The following is a 14,009-nucleotide window of genomic DNA, read 5'->3' as shown; positions in this document are numbered from 1 at the left end:
ATATATATATGGTTGTATGGCCGTGAAGCATCACTGTCAGCACTGATGTTACTGTCTTTGATGATGATGGTGCTCTGAGAAACGAGACCAAACCAACAGATTCTAGCGAGGTTACTGGTTAAGTTGAACAGTTCGATTTCACGTAACACTGTGTCGTTCAGCTATAACACTCATTCAGCACCTTGCCACGGGGGCTGAGGTACTTTCATGTTTTCCAAGTTCGGACGGAAGCATTCTAATCATGGATCTTCCGTTCAGTAGATTCACCACCTGAACGACTGAGCTAGTTCGAGCTGGTAAGCTTCATACAGATTCTGGTTCAGTGTCAACTTACGTTCCCACCAGGTTTCAAACAATTCTGAACAACAATGCATTAGTGGACTAGATGACCGTCGGCGAGGAATGTATAGCATGTTTACAGCATTGTATTTGTTGATGAGACTCAGTCTGTTCGTGTTTGAATTGTGATTTTTTCTGTGCATTGTCCGATGCCCGTTGTCTGATTAAAAAGTGTTTATACAGAATGTTGTTATGACGTGGTTATCGGCGCTGATCGACTGCAATACTCCATCGAGTGACCGCAGTGAATTCCGTACACATTCTGCCCGAGCTTACATGCCTATATTAAACAAAGTCGAGGCGGTGGAAAGTACTAAGCATCACAGCGTGAATGGAATTGAGGGTGTGGAGCTAGCGAGCATATGGAAAGCGGTTTTAGATAAGCCGAGTTGACACGTGACGGTGTGGTTGTCAGTCCACTTAGGATCATTGGGAAATAACCGGGGGAGGGAGTGAAAACCCCAACCGACCAAAGGTCAGCATCCCTCTTGCACAGCTTTCTTAGTACTAGCTCGCCCACACAGACTGACAGAAGGTTCAAACTAAGTTCAAGAGGAACCATCAAATGAACCGAACCAGAAGAACTAGACCCTAGGCTGGACCCAAACACGTAGGTTTCCCCACCGACCCAACACTTGTTCAACCACCCTAACACACTGAAATCCCTCGGCCGACACCCAACAGAGATTTAGCCTGACTTAGCTTATTGGTTCTCCTTCCGCCTTAAATCTCAACCAACCTCGGAACATAGTCACTTGGCCTGACGAAGCTTTTGTGTCAAAAGCGAAAGGTTGCCCAGCAATAAATCTACCGATTGCCACCAAACTTTTTCGGAAATCGAAGACATGTTGTTTTAACCTCCCTCGGTTGTTTGGTCGAGCGCTTCCTGTGCACGACTTTGAGAATCCCAGGGTGCTGACCTTAGGTTTGAATTTGTCGTTTGCTTCGCAATCACTGAGGCCCAGTATAAATTCACAGTTCAGCTGGGTCTGAATGATGGTAGATTTCCGAGATTATCTCATGAAATGCGTACAGTTGTCGGCGTCGTAAACTTTCCCCTTTTGATCAACATGTAATAATAAATATGGGCGTTTTAATCAATTGTTCTTTGATCCCGAAATCAATATAGGTATTCCGCTCCGGAGGCTTTTATTGTTCCAGAAGTACGCCGCTAACGAAAAGATAACATATACTGTGAATTCTGATGCGTACACACTCAAAAAGGGTTTTCAAGGGAGGAAGTAACTGAAGTAACTCTGCTCCTAAAGCCTGTTTGGGGAAGGGTCACGTTGGACCCACAAACCACGAAGGTATGGTACTCCATCCTTAGCTACTTTCCAAGCAGATAAAATTGGAGGTCTCAAAGTTTATCAGAAACGATGTATGTGTAAAACTTAAATCTACTGCGTTCCACTTTGGCACTGACTCATGTCCGGCCAACCGTTTTAACCCAGCGAGCTATTTTGTCAGGATGCCAGCTCAGTGGTGTCCAGTGTGCGCCATCCTAGTTGGTGGACTTGGCTTAGGTGTTGGGGTCAGACACCCAATAAAGATCAGCTTCACTAAATCAGCAAGCCTACTGGACAAAGCCAATCTGTTTTCAAGACAGATGTGGCAGAATCCCAGAAGGCGCCGTCCTTTGAACCCGGCGTCTGCTCAGCAGCCGGTAAACAAAGTCTCACCATAAGGTTGACGGAAACTCGGGTACTGCGCCCACCTGATGAACCCCAAAAAGGGCGAAACCGGTCGTGGGCTGTCGAAGAATTTTCAGCAACCTTGTGAGTAGTTTCCTTCTATGGAAAAAGTCTCACCTCTTAAATCAACCTGTTTTCGTAGATTTGCTGACCGAAGTGGAGCACAGTCTCCTCATTCCAGTCATATCACGACGTGGGCTACCGTGCAGCCAACATCAGCTGACTCAGCACCGATGGTAACAACTTCCTGAATCACTTGATGTCGAATCCCTCCTCTGTGACAGACCAGAACGCCCATTTTGCATGATGTGACAAAGGTTGGTGTCAAGCAGTTTAGTTAATCAGGGAAACTGACGAACCATGTTCCACTTCTTACGCATATAATCGTACGGAAGTCACCCCGTTCATTAGATGATACGTCTACACAGGTTTTCCGTCCTATCCGTACAACTTTCTCTTTTGGTGGTATCTCTTGAACTGGGCTGTCAAAAGTGGTCGGTTTTAAAGGGCTTTTCCAACCGAAGGTGACTGCAGCGAGTAGGGTATGTATTACGCGTTCCAAACCCCCGTCTACTCAGACAAAAACCTCTATATCTGTTCCAAGTGGTTGGTGGAGGACAGGCCAAGATGATGACAACGAATAATGGAGGCGACCATAGACCAACTGATTACTGTGGGATCTTCGCTCCTTCCCAACTGGGTAACGCGTAATCCTTCTTACAGGTTGTTGAAAACCTTCCAGGAAAACGCTGTCACTTCCTAGCCGAACTGTCCGGCTAAAGTTCACCTGTGCTTGTGCGCTGGCCTCATGTTGGGTGATGTTTGCAAATAAAGTTAAACGAATCCTACTAAATTCGACTCCGGTGTTTTGATTTGAACGCCGTTCTAGGGGCACCTTACTCTTGATAGCTCGCCTCAAGGATATAGAGATTTTTTTCACTAAGTCTCTCTTGTTGTTCCGTCATGTCCGTTTATGGCAGTTAAGTGACCGCATGTTTTAGCTCTGTATTACTGTTGATGATGCTCACTGAAGGTGTTTCTATACACAGGTCTGATTTACTAATAAAATGCACATCTCCGAGGGTTTTACTGAATGCAATGCCATTCTAATTTTTATTATTATTGGACTCATGTTTGACAGACATCGGGTTTCCGTCTTCTTTCCTCACCCCCTTCTTTGTTCCACACGAGGAGCAAACTTGTTCCAAAATTTCATCTTTGTATCAGCCTCAATAAAAACAGCTCTTTCTATGTTTGCCCTAGACTCACTTATAGACAACGACAATGCGTAGTCAAGTGGCTTTTTACCCAACTAATCACTTTTCATTGAAAGCCACAGTGAGCTGGACTACGGAGCTGATTAGGTTGCTTGTGTTATTTGTATTTTGTGGGTACTATCTGTTAGAGGTGGCTATCTACAACTGCTCGTGTGCTCCGCTTTTATTTACCCAGCTCTGCAGGATCCAGCGCCTTCTACGAACCTGATTATATCGAAGGGGTCGAGTTCCGTAAACAAAGTTACACATTCGCGTCCCATTCCTCAGACTTTGAATGGCCCTAGTCGACCGAAATACGAATTGCCACCGTTACGAGATCCTCTTATTCGTCAGCGTCGGACATCAATAAACACCTTAGGCACTCCGAGAGCGACCACCTCGAACGTGCATTCCACAATCCCAAGCCATAGGAGTTCGAATCCCAGACCCGGTGTGACTTCACAACGTCGAATTAGTTCAGTCGCCACGGTTACAGTCAGACCACAAAATTGCAGACGCTCAAATGCACCTGCTCCAAGTAGTTTGACTACTCCAGGACCACGATTTCCAGGAATTGGACGCCGGTTGGGTGGTCTTTAATCCAGCGCCTGTAACGCATTCCGATTCATCCTTTTCGGTCGATGTGTCCGCCAGGACCACATTTACATTGGGCTTGTTATTCATTCCTATTATCTCATGTTCATTCAGATTTTTGCATACTTCGCAGTGTTTTCCGTCCTTATTTCACACTCGAACCAATTTTCGTAAACCCGGGACGGGCATTTGTGGTCTATTCTTCTGATATATGATCGGCAATTTTGTGACCTCGGGTACATTTAGGATCAAAATATACATTACATTGGAAAATGGCTTCTACGAGCGTTCTTTTGTTGCAGCTGGTATTTTGAAGTGTCGTGTTAAACTATGGCCCTTGATGGGGGGAGGGGCTGTAACTCGCTTTAAAGAGCACGATTGGATCGCGTTATCCTAATTGATCCGGTTGTAGCACCCTTTCGGTGCTTAGCTGCCATGCCGTTCGAAGGGCCGAAATGCAGAGTTCAGGTTCGAACTACAGACTCAGTAAGTTCGCGCCTTTACCACTAAGCTCTAAGGTCCCCTTCTTCCTCTGATGTCACACGCATATGAAGGCCACTTTTTTATAAGATCATTTTCTCTGGACAGTGACCACTCTTCTGGAGAGGCACAGCAGGTAATTGATCAGTGACACACCGTCAATTTCAGTTCACACTACCGACTTCTATCTAGTGCATACTATCCAGTTTGTGATGTTTCCATAACTCTAAACTACCCATTCGTGTAAACTGTATGGAACTGCATTTTCAAAGTGGAACTATGATCCTCCTGTCGCCCGCATGCATCGATAAACCTATATAGCATTGAATTCTACATTACTGTGGGATATTTATATACGTAGGCAGCGCTTCAGACGTTGTGTTCGATCATGATGGTGGGGCACTCCGCACTACGGTTTGTTCACTTTACTCTTGTCGTACGTTTTGTTATGGAACCGGGAGCTCAGCGTTTTCTATCCTAGCTGGAAAAGACTTCGTATCATAAGGTTGAAACGTGAATGTTCGGGATCAATGGCGTAGTGGAGGGTGAGTAAACCTGACCTTGACGTGGTGTCACGATGCTAACATGATATAACAACTTTTGAACAGCGGTTGACTGGGCTCTGGTGTTGATGACTTTAAGTCCTGGTGGACTATCGGCCGGCTACCGAGGCTCTCACAAAATGCGACATGGGTCGATTCACGACGTGGCTTCCGTTACACCATTATGGAATGGTTCAACATACAGCACATACTGGCCAGTGCTCACCGTCATCACAAGAGGGTCTGTGGTAACCATGGGGCTGTGCTGCTCTTTGGCCTCATTCTGAATATGCGATGAATAGATAAGCGAACTAGAACTCGCCAGCGAATGCCAGACATGGCAATGACCTGAAATGCGACGGCCTCTCACACTCCATCCTCCCTGTTACTCTGAAGTCCGCTCTTATCCGTCTGAAGGTTAGTGGCACATTGCCGAACAAAAGCTCGGTGATGCTGGAGACGTCGCCCATGGGTGGTGTGCTGTAGCGTGCTTTCGTCTCAATTACGCTGTCCTCCGTCGTTAATAGTTGTTCTGGATATCCTTGGAGCTGACTTATCACTAACTAGATGAGAAAGTCGCCGTGCATTAAAGTAGGTTGGGGAAACGCTCGTGCTGGAGGAGTCAAACAATACAACTGTTTCGGCTTTAATCAAAGTCGCACATTAGCAAACTGAAAAAAAACATGGCAAACTCGGTCTGCTAACTTGCAACCTCTAAAAAATTGCAACTGAATATTCGGACATCTCCGCAATGTCTTTAGAGGGTGCACAACTGACCGTTACCATGGCCGTCCGTACGCGAATCCTAAAAGCGACCAGCTGTTGTCGCCACATGATACCACGCTCTCAGACAGCGTTTTTCCCGAAACAGATAGTTTATCACTCAATAGCCGCTTTGAATTAAAGCCAATTTGCACTACGCCTTAGCTGGGTCTGTTTCCAGCGTCAGTATGACGTGAATGCTACACATTTTAGTGGTGAACTGGTATTTACCGGCAGTCTTAGCTGGGTCTGTCTCCAGTGAATGCTCTACATTTTTTAGTGGTGAACTGGTATTTACCGGCAGTAGTGTATTATGCGTGCCACAACTCTTTCTCGGCTTGTATGTTACGAGTTTTTGTCCATCTGGTATCGTGTCTCTCGTCTATCGGATGGTACTTGTAGGCTTATTCTCAAATTCCATACACGTGTGAGTTTGGAGGACCCTTGGAACTTTGTTTCATGGGCAACCGAGGTGCTGAAAAGACAACAAAATTTTCAAGTGTTTGACTTGCTAATAGGGCTTCAGAAGTGTCCAGACTGTTATCCGTGAAACAGACTCGAGATTTTTACTCGAACTTCCATCCAGGTCAAAAGAAACCACGTGGCTGACCATCTGTTGGACTGTTCTTCAGGGCGGCTTGAGTGTTGGCAACAAATTGCTATTTCAATATACTACTTATGAGTAGTTTACGTATAATTCGCAACATTGACCCTAAAGTACAATGCTCCACGATTCGAAACAGATTGATGATCACTAGTTTGGTTTTGCTTTTGAATCTTAACCGTGTGGTGCCTATATCTCTCCTGTACCACATCTTATAAATTTCTCCTGAACAATTTATACAGAATCGAATGGTCCCGGATATCCGGGATAGCTGTAAAACTAAGATACACTTGACGACGTTCTGGAAGACGTGCGGCATTTTTTCAACACAACTATGGTATGCACACAGACGAGCCTTATCGTCGCGTATGCGATTGTCTTGTTTTTAGGCATTCTGAATAAAAGTTGGAAGTTGAAATTCTGGTTTCTACTGGAATCAAGCCTTGATAAGTGCTAAAGATTTTTCGCAAGAGACTCTCAATGACCGCAGATGGTTGTTTTCGTCTTTCTAGTTATACATCACCAATGGTGTGCTGGTGCCGGTGTTCATCATTTTTTTCTACACAGTGGTAGAGCGACCAGTCCAACGACCGCAGATGTTTTCGTCTTTCTAGTTATACATCACCAATGGTGTGCTGGTGCCGGTGTTCATCATTTTTTTCTACACAGTGGTAGAGCGACCAGTCCAACGAGTGTGGGATGCCTGGTTCCTTTTGGCTACAATGTCTATCCGCACCTGCTAAGCTATATCAGGAGTTTTTAGTTTTGAATCATTTCTACGACAGTGTCAAATTATGCTACAGAATGAAACCTTTTCCCTCTGTAGGTGCCAGCCTTCTGATCAGCTGTCTCGCTAGGTTGCAAATTCCTGACGAAAAATCAGCCGTCCGAAGCACTCTGAATGTGGTCCTGTTCCGCCGAAACTGAAGCCCTAAACCACACAGGTGAGTCTGTTTTGGCTTATTCGTACCCCACGCCTAAATGAAGTGCACCAGTCAATGTGGCTCTCACGCTCTCTCCTTTCAGGTTCTACATTCATCGTATCCGCTCCCGGGAAAGTCATACTATTCGGGGAACACGCGGTTCTTTATGGTTATCCAGCTATTGCAGTCTCCATCGACCTTCGTTGTTACTTCTCAACCACGATTGCAAAGTGTGAATCGCGTGTACCGTCTATAGAGATAAGGTTTTGCAACCTGTCAAACATTCCAGTGGTAATCAACAATCCAGTTCAGCACATACCTTCACCACAACTCACTTCCAAACAACTGGTGTACAAAGCTTGGAAAATGGTGTCCACCGTCTCAGGGGAATCGAAGCTCTCCGCTGCCGCGACATCCCCAATGGCATCTAGTGCCTGTATATTTCACTATTTATTGTCACGCATTTTACAACGAACAACAAAGTGTCCAGGACCATTACTCCTCTCTAATCACACTGCGCGAATCGATGTGAATTCCGACATCCCTGTTCAGGCCGGTTTGGGTTCCTCGGCGGCCTTCTGTGTGTGTGCGACGGTAACACTACTTTCCCTATGCGGTCTGCTTCCTTTCGGGTCAACTCGGATGTTAACGTACAATGAACAGGAATTAGTCAAGTCCTTGGCGCACGAAGCGGAATCTATTGTTCACGGCACACCTTCCGGAATTGATACAGCTATTTGCGTTCAGGGCGGGGGAATCTGTTTCACTCGGAACGGAGACTCTACCACTATCACGAAGCTGTTTGCTCCACCTGGATTCATGCTGCATTTATTGATAGTGAACAGTAAGGTTAGTCGGTCGACTGCGGCTATCGCTCGCTCCGTGGCAGAAACTCGTGCATTCGAGGCCGACCGAGTAGACCAGATAATGAGGGACATTGGCGATGTTGTCCAGACGGCTTTGGACGTGTTTTCTGGTAGTCAACCGACTTCGATGCTTGGCCCACTGGTTTCGAAGAATCACCAGCTGCTTGTAAATCTTGGCGTTTCTTGTCCACAACTGGACACTATTGTCAGTGAGCTCAGCAGTTTGGGTCTAGCAGCAAAGATCACGGGTGCAGGTTGCGGTGGATGCGTCTTCGCTATTACGAACGAATCAGATCGGAATTCTACGGATCTGTTCCAGCAGGCTGTACGACGATTGCAAGCACGTGGATTCTGGGCGACTACGGTAGCTGCATTTTCCAGAGCTGTGCTCATACAGACCGATGGGGGTGAAGACATTCGCCAATCAATTTCGAACTCATGACATAGTCTGGCGTGTTCAGTCATTTCATCCTTTGATTTATCCCGTCACCAGCAACGTGATACTTTCTCACTGAGATTTTGTTGATACTATCTTCGAAAAAACTCGTCCCATAGTTTGCTTGCAAAGATTAGGATAGTGACAAGCAGGGATCCGTTCCTCGAGCCATTCGGATGCTTGCTTTCACAATGAGATAGTCTATGTAGTACACACTCACCGCGGTACTTAACTGTACACAATATCCATGCCTATGAACATGGTGTAAATGCAGATTCAAACTTGCTTCTAATCCGTCCCTTGTTTCTGATGTTCTTCAACCAAGGCCTGCCTCGGGGTTCAGTTGGACAGGTCTTAAAATTACGGAATACCGAATACTTGCGGAACTTAATGCCCGAACAGCCTGTGTGCTGAAGGTTCAGATGAACTACATTACAACCCGGAAATTCATTTGAACATATACCAAGTTGCCTACCTCATTAACCACGTAAATGTTTAGGCGTGGTTTAAAATTGGGGGTACCATGACTAACGAGACCGGTATCGGGCTGTTGGCGAACCTCGACTAGCAAGGAGGTTCACTCATGCTATTTTCTAACGTGTGGAGACCTATGTATTCAACCCATCTGCAGCACCTCGTCGCTTCTAAAGGGCATCACCGTGGTCTATTGCTGGTAGTTTATCACTTTAGGACAGCAAGTTCATTACCATTTCAATCAGTACTTTCTAGTGGTTCCTTGATACAGAGAAACCATAGCTAGTACGCATCCATAGTCACAACATGCAACTTTTGTGAGTAACTCAACCAAAAGCCACAGTACCATGAAGGTGAACGGATGTTATATGAAGGAACACTCCAACACCTCGGCGAGTAATAGCTCGCAATTCTAACATCTACCATTAGACCAGCACCATCTTGGACTGCTCAAGGGTAGGTCCATCAAGACCAAGGCAGACTCTTGTGTTTCGTGCCAAAGGCAGTGTCTGTTATTCTTGTGAACCTCCACTGCACCCTAAATCCTTCGCTAGGATTCCCAAGCAGTTTTTCAAGGACGAACTAAACCCATCCCAACGATGATCTGGGCTTATGAAATCGGGAGGTGAAAGTCCTCCTATGGATTTGTCCATGTCCCTCGGTATCCATAGTCCAGAACAGCAACCATCCGTACCAGCGCGTTACTATCGTGACAGTAGTCGAACTTCCGTTTATCCTGCTCTGACCCTGTTAGCATCGACCACAGCCACAAACTGCGGAGCAGCCAGGGTGATCAGAGCTGACAGAAATGTAACGGAATACCGCTTACTGTCAGCGACAGCATGAAAGCACCGTCACGTCAAAACCTGGGTGTGCAGATAAATCAAAAGCACCGACACGTCAAAACCTGGGTGTGCAGATAAATGAGGGATGACTCGGGTCGAGGACACTGCTCTGAAGAGGTGAAATCCACCGGCCAATCTAAAGTGAAATCCGTAAAACAACTTGTGGAAATCATTTGCTTGTTTTTCGAACCTATAAATCCAGCCTACTACAATGGTAGGCTGCAATGGAATTTAAACAAATAAGATAAGGATCAATTTGGCCGTACCTAAAGTTAAAAAGAGAAGTGAAAAAAATCAGTGAGAAAGGTAGGAAAATAGCATACGAAGGTAATCAGTTGTTCCTAAGATCCCTGAATGAAAATGTTGATGAGCGATTCAGCAGCTGGTCCGGGAGCTAGTTCACCCGCCTCGACCTTGCGTTCAATGGACGTCAACTGGCGACGGACCGCTGGATGCATTCGGAAGTGGTCCCATATGCCCTCTTTGATGTAGTTCCACATCCACACCTGTAACAGATGAATACAAATAAAATAGCAATGATCAAGACAATGGATCTCACTTTCCGCACGACGAAATTAGTACCCCTGAATACAGTTGCATACAGTTGAATTCACTTACCCTTCCTCCATAAGAAAATCTCGACAAGACATGTTCCATACAGAAACAACTTACGAAAGCAAAGCTTCTGAATGAAATGAAACCTTAAACAAGACAAGCCGCCAGAATACCCAGCTCCCCGAACAAAGAACTTAATTAAGCTCACTTTCAGCCAGTTGGGAATATTCTGTGGGGATGCAATCAGTTCAACAAGCACTGCTATTCTTGCTCGTCCGCTCTCTCAGTCATGGGACCATTTACACACGGCCTCATAGCCGACGGTACTTGTGTTTCGGTGACTGCTCCATACTATCGTGACAGGAATGAAGACCATACGCGCGCACAAATGTGTCGAGGCTACAGGCCATAAAATGACAACTGCGAGTCGCTTTATTGGAGAATGCCAGGATAGGCAAGTTAGGAATCAGCAAGCGCTCGGATTTTAGATTATGAGCTACAAATATACCAGAATAATTGTAGCTCAATGATGGTTGGTCAGATGTCCGTTGAAGATCAATAGCTTGCAAAGGTTTCTTCACCTTGATTGATGATGAAACGTTTGCAAGCTAATCCCCAAGCTCAGAACAGCGACCAGCTGATCAGCCACTAGAGATCATGAAATGTTGCCAACTGCATCTGGTAGAAAAAGTAAAGAGGAGCATGATCTCAGTTATCTTATGAATGGGTCATTGCTGACCAAACCTCGACTTCAAGCACTGCACACGGCTCTTTATCGGAAGACGAACCACCTAGAGTATTCTAAAGATTCCATGCAAATCAGCGGCAAAGATTCCCCCGACCAACAGCTTATCTCGTAAATTACTGGTCTGAATGTTATCTGAATTCGTGCGACTGACTAACATAATCAAAGTTTGATTGCGAAATTTAGAAGCCTCGTATAGCTTGCGCCCTCACTCGAACGACAAAAGTTCAGTCAATCAATTACTTTGTCAGGTATAGACCGTGTACCATACGCACACTGGTTCCAGCTGCTACAGTTTCGATCGCCGGAAAACGGGAATGTATGTAATACAACCAAGCCTTGGAGGCGATGGCATGTTCGGTTTGTTCGTAAATTGGGTAGCTAAGCATTGAAGGCGATAGCTTTGATGCCCGGGCGCCAATGACTGCGCGATTGGACCACTTCTGTCACTGTCATTAACCACTAGTGATTTGAGTTCCGGGGTCCCCATCCAGGGAGCCGCCAGTTGCCCACCCGACTAATTTTACCGGTTAGTTTCGCTGCCAGGTCATACACTGTCCACCTCTCCGTCTCTTCCACTCAGCACAGGGCTGGGATAAAAGAGCCTTTGAGGCAGACGGCATGCGGAGTACCTACTCCAGCCAGCACAGCCTGTGAAGTGTGAGGAATTCATCCATCTGTACAAGGCACAGGATGTCTGTTTAATCCTCATTGGTTAATGTTTTCACAGGGCAGACAGTGCTTATGGCTAGGCGTTCTTTTCACACAGCCCCAACCAATCAACTCATGACCCCCGACCTTGAAAGGAATCGGCTTCGTCTGAGAAGGTTATTGACCACAAGCGGATTGCTCGGAACAAAACCAGTAAGCCGTGAAATTGTCGTCCACTGGAATGTAACCATGCGAAATGCTATTACAGCGAAAATACGTCAGTGGTAATGCTAACGCCGTAACTTTGCGCCAGAAACACCGAGAGGTAGGCCTTAAGATTGTGTGTTATACTGCCCAATACGAGCAGTGTTCATGAGGGAGATATGTCCCTCTGGGTGACATAAATTGTGGCATACTGTTCGTTGCCGTCACAGCTTGACACCATGAGTCCTACTGGGTCCTAACACTTCCGCCCATAGTGTTCATTCACCGGTTCTCAGATTTCATCCCAATTGGACCTGGTTTGGCTGCTATCGTATTACCGAGTCGTCGTACCATTTGCAACTTCGTTATTGCCTTAGCCCATCTCTGGGCTAAAACATGCATAACGAGCACACCACGTGACCTCATTACGAATGCATTGATTTCTTATCACGGAAGCTGACAGGGGATTTCAGAACAAACCCGACCTTGACCTCAATAACACACAAGCTTGCAGATTTTGCAAAGTGCATATCATCCTGGCAAGATGCTCGCGAGATTTGCTCATTTCCATACCAACTGGGTTTTAACGGGAGCTGAATCTCTCGTTTATGATATTACTCAACTAGACGTGCTGCACGAGGGGCGCCAGTTGGTACGATTGTCGAAAGATATCGCAACATGTTTTCTCGAAGGAACACTACCCATAAGGATGCTGAAAACCTGCCGAAGAGAATTCAGCTAGCGTTTGCGTCTGTCACATGAGGAACGTTCAATGAACAAGGTACAGTGAAATCCTCAACGTTTACGCTACATAACACAAGCATTTCTATGGAGTGTGTGCTGCTGAGCATGTATCACGACAAAAGAGTAAAAACATTCAGTAAACTACGGCGAAGCAGGTGCAATTTTTTCCAGAGGAAAACATCGTTTGGCAATCAATGCAAAATCGACGTCATATTGACTATAATGTTGTTGTTGCTGGTAGATCAGGTGATGCTTCGGTTCTTCGATATGAAACTCCCCTAAATACCGCTTGATTTGAAAGGGAAACTTGAGATGCAAGTTACAATAGCCCGTCGGAAAAGACAAGTGAACGCCATAGTATTATGGGTGAACGCAGTAGAGAGAGGCAAATGGCCTGGTGTTCGCCTGTATTATGTGGGGTTATTAAGGGAAACGCCACTAAACCGATGAAGAGGCGTCCTTAAGACTGAATTCACAATGGAGTTGCCGGTTGATTGACTTGTAGCACAGCAATGACCTTTACACCGATGAGATCTGTATCGATCATGCGCACTAGCGAGAAGATTTCATTTGGTGTTCGATCGAGCTTTTACAAGTCAAAGCGGCAAGATCAATAGATGTGCTATAAGTCAGCGTCCGCTCCTGAGGAATCGTTAACCAACGAAACTAGAGAAGTCGCAAAGTAACTAAAACAGCGACAACGCCTCAACCCATTTGTAGAGTTGGCGCTTCCACCACAATTTCGCGAAGAATATTCATGTTCAAAAGAAAACGAAGACTTTGCACAATAAAAAGTAAATAAAATAATAGAAAAGATAATCGTTCGGCTGTAACACCCTTTCGGCGCCTAACTGCCATGCCACCAGGAGGAAGCACGAGGGTTGGGAAACTGCCAGGATGCCCAAACGAAGACGTGGGAAGTCGAGAGGCAGAGGTCGGGTTCGAACCGCGGACCTTCCGCGCTCTAACCACTGAGCAGAAGCCACCGTCGTACCTTTAAAATCTAACCCTTGTCAGGGAACTCATATAAATTGTAATAGTCCTAGGATGCCAGCCTGATTCAAACAGCGATCTACTGATTACCGTGCACGATCAAGTCAATTTCTTAATTGCAGTGTGCCCCTGATATTGGGACCAAGGTTGGCGAGCGACTTCAGTTTGTACAGCTTCTTTAACAAGCCACTGCGTGCTCAAGTGGTTAAAACCCCGAAGCAGAGAGGAAATGCAAGTAGAACGACCTAGAAGTCATCATCATCATCACTGTCAGCTGTAAGAACCGCGTACTCGTCGTACAC

At 45.9% G+C, this 14,009-nt stretch overlaps 4 protein-coding genes across 4 annotated transcripts in view; 3 read left to right on the top strand and 1 right to left on the bottom strand.

Annotated features, from left to right (window-relative positions):
* T265_01754 (hypothetical protein) overlaps positions 1-4,143 on the top strand; it is a gene marked incomplete at both ends in the record, with an annotated part of 21,490 nt that extends 17,347 nt beyond the window's left edge. Inside the window, one exon of the mRNA XM_009165844.1 lies at positions 3,486-4,143. Within this exon, the coding sequence (XP_009164108.1) occupies positions 3,486-3,889 (404 nt within the window). The remainder of the gene's footprint in view (positions 1-3,485) is intronic.
* Positions 4,144-7,093: 2,950 nt separating this feature from the next.
* T265_01752 (hypothetical protein) lies at positions 7,094-8,794 on the top strand (the record flags this gene model as incomplete). The annotated part of the gene is made up of 2 exons (XM_009165842.1): positions 7,094-7,215; positions 7,298-8,794. The coding sequence occupies 2 exons, from the start codon at positions 7,173-7,175 to the stop codon at positions 8,500-8,502; spliced, it is 1,248 nt and encodes a 415-aa protein (XP_009164106.1).
* Positions 8,795-9,582: 788 nt separating this feature from the next.
* On the top strand, positions 9,583-9,816 carry T265_01751 (hypothetical protein; the record flags this gene model as incomplete). Its single annotated transcript, XM_009165841.1, has 1 exon — positions 9,583-9,816. The coding sequence occupies one exon, from the start codon at positions 9,583-9,585 to the stop codon at positions 9,814-9,816; it is 234 nt and encodes a 77-aa protein (XP_009164105.1).
* A 161-nt stretch (positions 9,817-9,977) lies between these two features.
* Positions 9,978-14,009, bottom strand: part of T265_01750 (hypothetical protein) — a gene marked incomplete at both ends in the record, with an annotated part of 21,582 nt that continues 17,550 nt past the window's right edge. The window contains one exon of the mRNA XM_009165840.1: positions 9,978-10,321. Within this exon, the coding sequence (XP_009164104.1) occupies positions 10,157-10,321 (165 nt within the window). The remainder of the gene's footprint in view (positions 10,322-14,009) is intronic.

The sequence above is a fragment of the Opisthorchis viverrini genome (genome assembly GCF_000715545.1).
Source record: "Opisthorchis viverrini unplaced genomic scaffold opera_v5_19, whole genome shotgun sequence".
NCBI lineage: Eukaryota > Metazoa > Platyhelminthes > Trematoda > Opisthorchiida > Opisthorchiidae > Opisthorchis > Opisthorchis viverrini.
The sequence above is the reverse complement of the archived record's forward strand: the minus strand, read 5'-3'. Positions and strand labels throughout refer to the sequence as shown.